We start from the raw sequence: 6,769 nt of genomic DNA on the forward strand, positions 1-6,769 counted from the left end.
ACATGGGGAATAGGCCTAGGCCATTCTGTGATTTCTGTAAGAGGCCAGGACACCCTAAAGAAAAATGCTATAAATTACATGGATACCCTCAGAATTTGAAGTACAACAATAGAAACAGGGGAAGGAAACTAGCAGCAAATGTATTTGAAACAGCAAATGATGGAGCAGGTATGCCAGATGAAGGAGGAACTCATCAAGAGTAGGGCAGGACTATGCAGCAATTAAGCAAAGAGCAATATGGACAACTACTGAGCATATTGGAGACCTTTAAGAATGGAAACAATGGAGACAATTCTGGAAATATAAGCATGACTGGAGGAGCTGTCAATTTTGCAGGTATGACTGCTTGTCATTCTTCTATTGAGTCAAGTAAACAGTCTTATGAAAGTTTCAAGGAAAATGCTGATTCATGGATCCTTGACTCAGGAGCTACTAACCATATGACCTATAACAAAGCCTCACTGAGTAATGTCAAAACCTTAACTTACCCTTTCTTAGTATTTTTACCAAATGGTTACAAAGTAAAGGTGACAGTAATTGGAGATGTCATTCTCAGTCCTCACTTCACCCTAAAAAGAGTTCTATATGTGCCTAGTTTCAAGTTCAACCTAATTTTTGTTCATTTCTTTGACAGTCCAACTTGATTGCATCATTATATTAACTAAATTCTCATGTATTCTTCTACAGGGCCTTTCACTGAGGAGGCCTCTGGAGATTGGTAAGGCTAAAGGCAGCCTCTACCTTCACCATTCAAGTTCAGGAAAGAGTAATTCTTCTGTTGTAGATAAGATTTCCACCACATAACTCACACACAACTCCACACCTAATACAATCACCTTAGGTAGTCACAACATCAATAATGTACACACTTCCATTTGTCCTTGTAATTCAGCACCTAGTGCATCCATTTCTCCTCATGTTTGTGATGATAAAAGTGTACAAGATTTTCTGAAATCCAATAAAGGTGCAGATTCAGTGTACAATGCATATGTCTCTAATGAAAATTCTGTGGATTTCTTGTGGCATAATAGGCTGGGCCATGTGCCTTTTATCAAAATAAAGGGTATCAACTCTATACCAATAACCTTTGCAAATAAACAACCTTTTCTGTGTACCATATGCCCCATGGCCAAACAAACTAGACTCCCCTTCCCAGACAAAACCACTTCTACAACCAAGATTTTTGAAATCTTGCATGTGGATATGTGGGTCCCCTATCATGCACCAACTCATGACAATCACAAGTATTTCATCACCTTGGTTGATGACTATAGCAGGTGCACTTGGACACACCTAGTAACCAGCAAAAGCAATGCCTTGCATGTCATAAAAGCCTTCTGTGCAATGGTCCAAAACCAGTTCAATACTTCAATAAAAGCCATTAGAACTGATAATGGTTCAGAATTTGTGAATGCTGAAACAGCCATGTTTTTCCAAACCAAAGGAATCATCCACCAGAAAAATTGCCCTTACACTCCACAACAAAATGGCATAGTGGAGAGAAAACATAAATATCTGCTGGAAACTGCAAGAGCACTCCTATATCAATCCAAATTACCCCTAAGGTATTGGGGGAATGTATCCTAACCTCCACCTACCTGATTAACAGACTACCATCCACATCCCTCAGAGGAAAATGCCCCTTTGAAGTCTTATATAAGAGGAAACCAAACTACTCACATCTTAGGAGTTTTGGCTGTCTATGTTTCCCTACAAACCTAAAACCACACGAAGAAAAATTTGAATCAAGAACCTCACCCCATGTATTTGTATGATACCCCTTTGGATCAAAAGGATACAAGGTCCTCAGCCTAGCCACAAGGAAAATACATGTCTCTAGAGATGTGATCTTTTATGAATCAGTTTTTCCCTTTACATTGCCAGGAAAGCAGACTGACTTGGCATCCAGATATGAGCATCTACCTTTTTCTTTTCCTCATATAGGTCCTAGCATGAGTCATGTTGATAGTGTTGATTCTGTTCCCAGTCCTAATGAAAGTGATTCTAATCAACAATTAATGTCACCTGGACTTTCATTTGGTAATGATAATATTGATAACATTCATGAATCTGCACCACCATATCGACCAAATCACCAAAGCTCCTCCAGCTCAAATGAAACCTCCAACACATCCCCTGAACCATATTTTCACTCCCAAGACAAAAACCAATCTTTTTAGAGTGATTCACCAGTCTCTGCACAACCTGAGCAAACTGTAAGACCAACACACAACAGACCTCAAAGAACCCACAAACTCCCTAGCTACTTGAAAGATTACATATGCAAAGCTCCCACTCTCAACATGAATGGTGAGACACCAGTAGCAGACAATAGTCATAGTTCACCTTCTTTCTCCTTTTACACACATGTTCCCCAATTGCAACCTATTTCTCTCAATGCACTGAGCACTGATAGTCAGCATTTACTTGAGACTCTCTCTATTGACTGTGAGCCTGAATCATATGAAGAGGCAGCGGCCATACCTGCCTGGCAACAGGCTATGAATCAGGAATTTGATGCACTTTACTCAAACCATACTTGGGATCTTGTTCCACTTCCCACAGGAAAAAGGGCAATAGGTTGCAGGTGGGTATACAAAATCAAACATAAGGCAGATGGCAGTGTAGAGAGATTCAAAGCTAGGCTAGTTGTTAAGAGTTATACTCAGCAGGCAGGAATAGATTATAATGAGCCTTTCTCACCAGTTGTAAAGATGACTACTGTCAGAACACTAATTAGCATAGCAGCAAAGAAGCACTGGGAGATTTTTCAGCTTGATGTGAATAATGCTTTTTTCATGGAGATTTGAATGAAGAATTATATATGCAAGTCCCACCAGGGCTGTCAGTAGACAACAAGAATTTGGTATACAAACTAAACAAGTCATTGTATGGATTGAAGCAGGCAAGCAGACAGTGGTATGCTAAGTTGACTGAGGCCTTATGTTCTAGGGGATACATGCATTCCATGCTAGACTACTCCTTGTTTTATAAGAAGTTAGGCAATTCAGTGGTCTTTGTGGCAGTTTATGTGGATGATGTGCTCTTGAAAGGGACAAACTTGGATGAAATTAAGGCATTAAAAACCTTTCTGCATGAGTCATTTAGGATAAAGGACCTGGGGAGACTGCATTACTTCCTAGGCTTAGAGATCTTGTACAAACCCGATGGAGTAATAATCACACAAAGAAAGTTTACAAAAGACCTGATACAGGAATTTGAATGTGCACACTGTCCTCCAATGTCCTCCCCACTTGATCCTTCAACAAAGCTAAAGGCAAGTGAAGGAAATTTGCTCACAGATCCCACTCAATATAGGAAGTTGGTGGGGAAGCTAAACTTTCTCACCAACACTCGACTTGGCATTGCTTATAGTGTTCAACATCTCAGCCAATATATGCAGAGTCCTCGAGACTCCCATTTCAAAGCTGCTATACATGTTCTCAGGTAATTGAAAGCTGATCCTGGTATGGGAATTTTCTTGTCCAACAATGCAGATTATAGATTGCGAGCATTTTGTGACTCAGATTGGGCCGTTTGTCCTGAGACCAGAAAGTCTGTCAGTGGGTTCATTATGTTGCTTGGGGACAGTCCAATTAGCTGGCAATCAAAGAAACAATCAACCGTGTCCTTAAGTTCTGCTGAGGCAGAGTACAGGTCAGCAAGGAAGGTAGTTGCAGAGCTTTTTTGGTTGTCTAAACTTCTGGAAGAACTGACAATGCCTTTAACCTTGCCTATTCCAATCTACTGTGATAATCAAGCAGCTTTACATATTGCAAAGAATCCAGTTTTCCATGAGCGGACCAAACACATAGAGGTCGATTGCCATTTTGTAAGGGACAAGCTCATTGAGGGCCTGATATCTCTGCACTATGTTCATACAGATGACCAACTGGCTGATATACTCACCAAGTCGTTGACAAGCATTAAACACTCCTCACTACTTCACAAGTTGGCAGTGAGTACCTCCCTTCCAACTTGAGGGGGGTGTTAAGATTAGAATGCAACGTTTTGTAATTATTTATCTAGTGGCCATTTTTGTAATTGTGGCTATGGCTATTATTGCAACTGGTTAGTTAGGTTGTTAGTGGTAGTTGGTGTTCGTTTAGGCGGTTAAGAAGTGAAGTGACAGCTGTACAATATAGCGTCTAGTATATAGTTGAGTAGGATTATTGTTTTCAATTTTCTTAATGTGAAATCTTCCCAAAATTTGAATAGTTGTCGAAGCTTCTGTTTTCTCTCTGCATTTCATGGCTTTCAGCCATGGCAGTTGAGCTCGAGCTCAACTACTGTTCACCAATTCTTCATTATTCACGGTATCCGCTGTGAGAATACTCTTTTGCACATGTTATTTACATCAAATCATATAATTTAATCTTAAGATCAAGTCATAGATTGAAGCAAAAATACATTTTATCTAATCATAATTAAATGACACTCCTAAAATTATACATGCAAGACAGATATCTTATATTCACTGATTTGGTGCAAATTGAACATAGCATAAGGGTAATTTTTCCCCCTACCTACCCTAAATATTGGAAATCGGCCAAGGATGGGATTAGGGGATGGGTGGAGTTGTCAAAAGATTTTTAAAATTGACCAAATCCATCGAATTGGTATCTACTGTTTTAGAATACATACCGCTCAATTAGGGTACCATCTCTAGTTGATGTGCTCATATGTGTTTAACCAAAAAATAGGATTTTAGTCAAAACTAGAATTTAGAAGAATCGGGTTACTGATAATCAAAAAAGTAAATAAAGAAAGAAATTTTAGAGTAACCAAGTATGAAAGCTGGTAAATCAAAGTATATTCCAATAGTCACCTCCCCCTACAATTATTTGTTTCTTCCCTTTTTATAGCTCTTTTGGGATACGAGCCTTACCTTTGTCATAATAATGCTATTATGAGCAATTAATGACTTTAAATGTTACGTTATGCAATCATATACATTAAATACATATTCTCTAACGTTTCCAATAATTAATACTCATTAAATGCTGTATCTGGGCTCCTTTTTGCTGTTAGATTCATTCCTTTAATTCTTCACTATCTTTGAGTTTTAAATGTCTTGAATAGGTACGAGTGTTGAATTACTTGTATGACTGCTCACACCCCCTCCATTTAATTTACTCGTATCTGTTTTTGCTCGTATCTGTTGTTGCTCGTATCTGTTAACCAACCTTATTTCTTTGACTGTTTGACCAGTCTATACGTCATGACACGTCACCATATACATAAATATAATTTTTCCCAATACAGATAGTCCCCCCACTTTCCATTTATTCATCGGTTTGAATATTTGGGAAGTGGAATTCATTTAAGGGAGAATTTTTGTCACCATTAATGCTCTGACAGAGTTTGACGCTTCACTTATTACTTTCATTTAATGCGCTAAACACGTGTCATCTTCTTATTGGTCATACAATTGTATAGCACTTTCTTAGGCTTTCTTTTCGGCTTCCCTGTCCACGAAGTGTCAGTTATCATTATTATGGACTTCCCATCACTATACTCTTTCCTTCTGACGGTCATTCATCGGTATAAATATAACTTCCATCTTTGTCTTCTACCATTTCAAGCGTATTGAACACTTTAATTTTTCAAAACTTTTATTCACTTCTTCTTCACTTCAATCTCCTTTGTCATGGCTTCTCCGAACCCTAACCCTAGAAGAACTCCTATTTTAGACAGCTTTCCCAATGCTCCCGTTAGGCATAGAAGAGGTAGTGGTGGTAGACTCCATAGTTTGGGATCTGTCCGTGGTAGTAGTTCACTCACACCTTCTTCTAGTTCTGGCCCTTCTTCTAGAACTGGAGGATCCCATTCTCAAAGGTTTTCTTCCAGAAACAAAGAATCCTCTGAACCCTTACGCGAACGTGGATGAAATAGTTCCAACGGACTTATCTTTTTACCATGACAGGGAATCTCTCAGAACTCAAGTCACCTCTTTAAATCGAGTTGATACTTATCCTTCTCAAATTACTGACCCTTTAATCCCCACTCGTAGAGATTGTCATTGGAGTGATGATTTCGCTATCATCATTCCCAATCCAAATCAGAGAATCACCTCCTACATTATTGGATTTTCTTTTGTTTATACGTATCCCTTTACTTTAGGGTTTAAACCAGCCATTGATCCAGTTATTCTAGATTTTTGTCGCTTTTTTAATGTCAGCTTGGGTCAAATTGGCCCAATCGTTTGGAGGGCTGTCGCCTGCTTAAGGCACCTCACTAACTTGGCAGATGCCGAATTTACTTTTCCCCACCTAGTTCATCTCTATTCCCCTAGGCTTTTTTGCAACGGCGTTTTTACCCTAGCAGCCAGGAGCAAAAGGGTTTTAGTGAGCCCTGAGGACGATAAAGACCGTGGCTGGTATGCCCGATTTGTTGCTGCCCCCACTGCTGGTTTAGTGGGTGAAAATAACATTCCCTTCCCAGAGAAGTGGAACTTTGCACGTAAGTATTAAATCTTCCTCGTGCCTTTCCCTTTCAGGTTTTATCACCTTTTCTAATGTCGCTTCTTTTTCCTTTCTCAGCAACCATGGGTGTCGTGGAAATCGTGCCCAATTTCCGTGGTTGGGTAGGAAAATTGTTGAAGGCCGCTCCAATGGAGGGTAGGTCGTGGAAAAACCTTTCCAGCCGTTATGGTTGGAAAGTAAAAACTCATGGTAAGGGTTTCTATTTTTCCTTGTTTGTATCTAAATATCTTCTTTGTTCTAACTTTTATCCTTCTTTTTATTAGGATTTGCTATTCGTGGGGTCA

General features: G+C 39.3%; 1 protein-coding gene across 1 annotated transcript; it reads left to right on the forward strand.

The window, feature by feature from the left end:
* Positions 1-212: 212 nt before the first annotated feature.
* LOC109238064 lies at positions 213-2,810 on the forward strand. Its single transcript, XM_019404489.1, has 5 exons — positions 213-533; positions 688-766; positions 893-1,063; positions 1,885-2,040; positions 2,194-2,810. The coding sequence occupies exons 1-5, from the start codon at positions 213-215 to the stop codon at positions 2,808-2,810; spliced, it is 1,344 nt and encodes a 447-aa protein (XP_019260034.1).
* Positions 2,811-6,769: the final 3,959 nt, after the last annotated feature.

This window comes from Nicotiana attenuata, unplaced genomic scaffold, assembly GCF_001879085.1.
Source record: "Nicotiana attenuata strain UT unplaced genomic scaffold, NIATTr2, whole genome shotgun sequence".
Classification (NCBI taxonomy): domain Eukaryota; kingdom Viridiplantae; phylum Streptophyta; class Magnoliopsida; order Solanales; family Solanaceae; genus Nicotiana; species Nicotiana attenuata.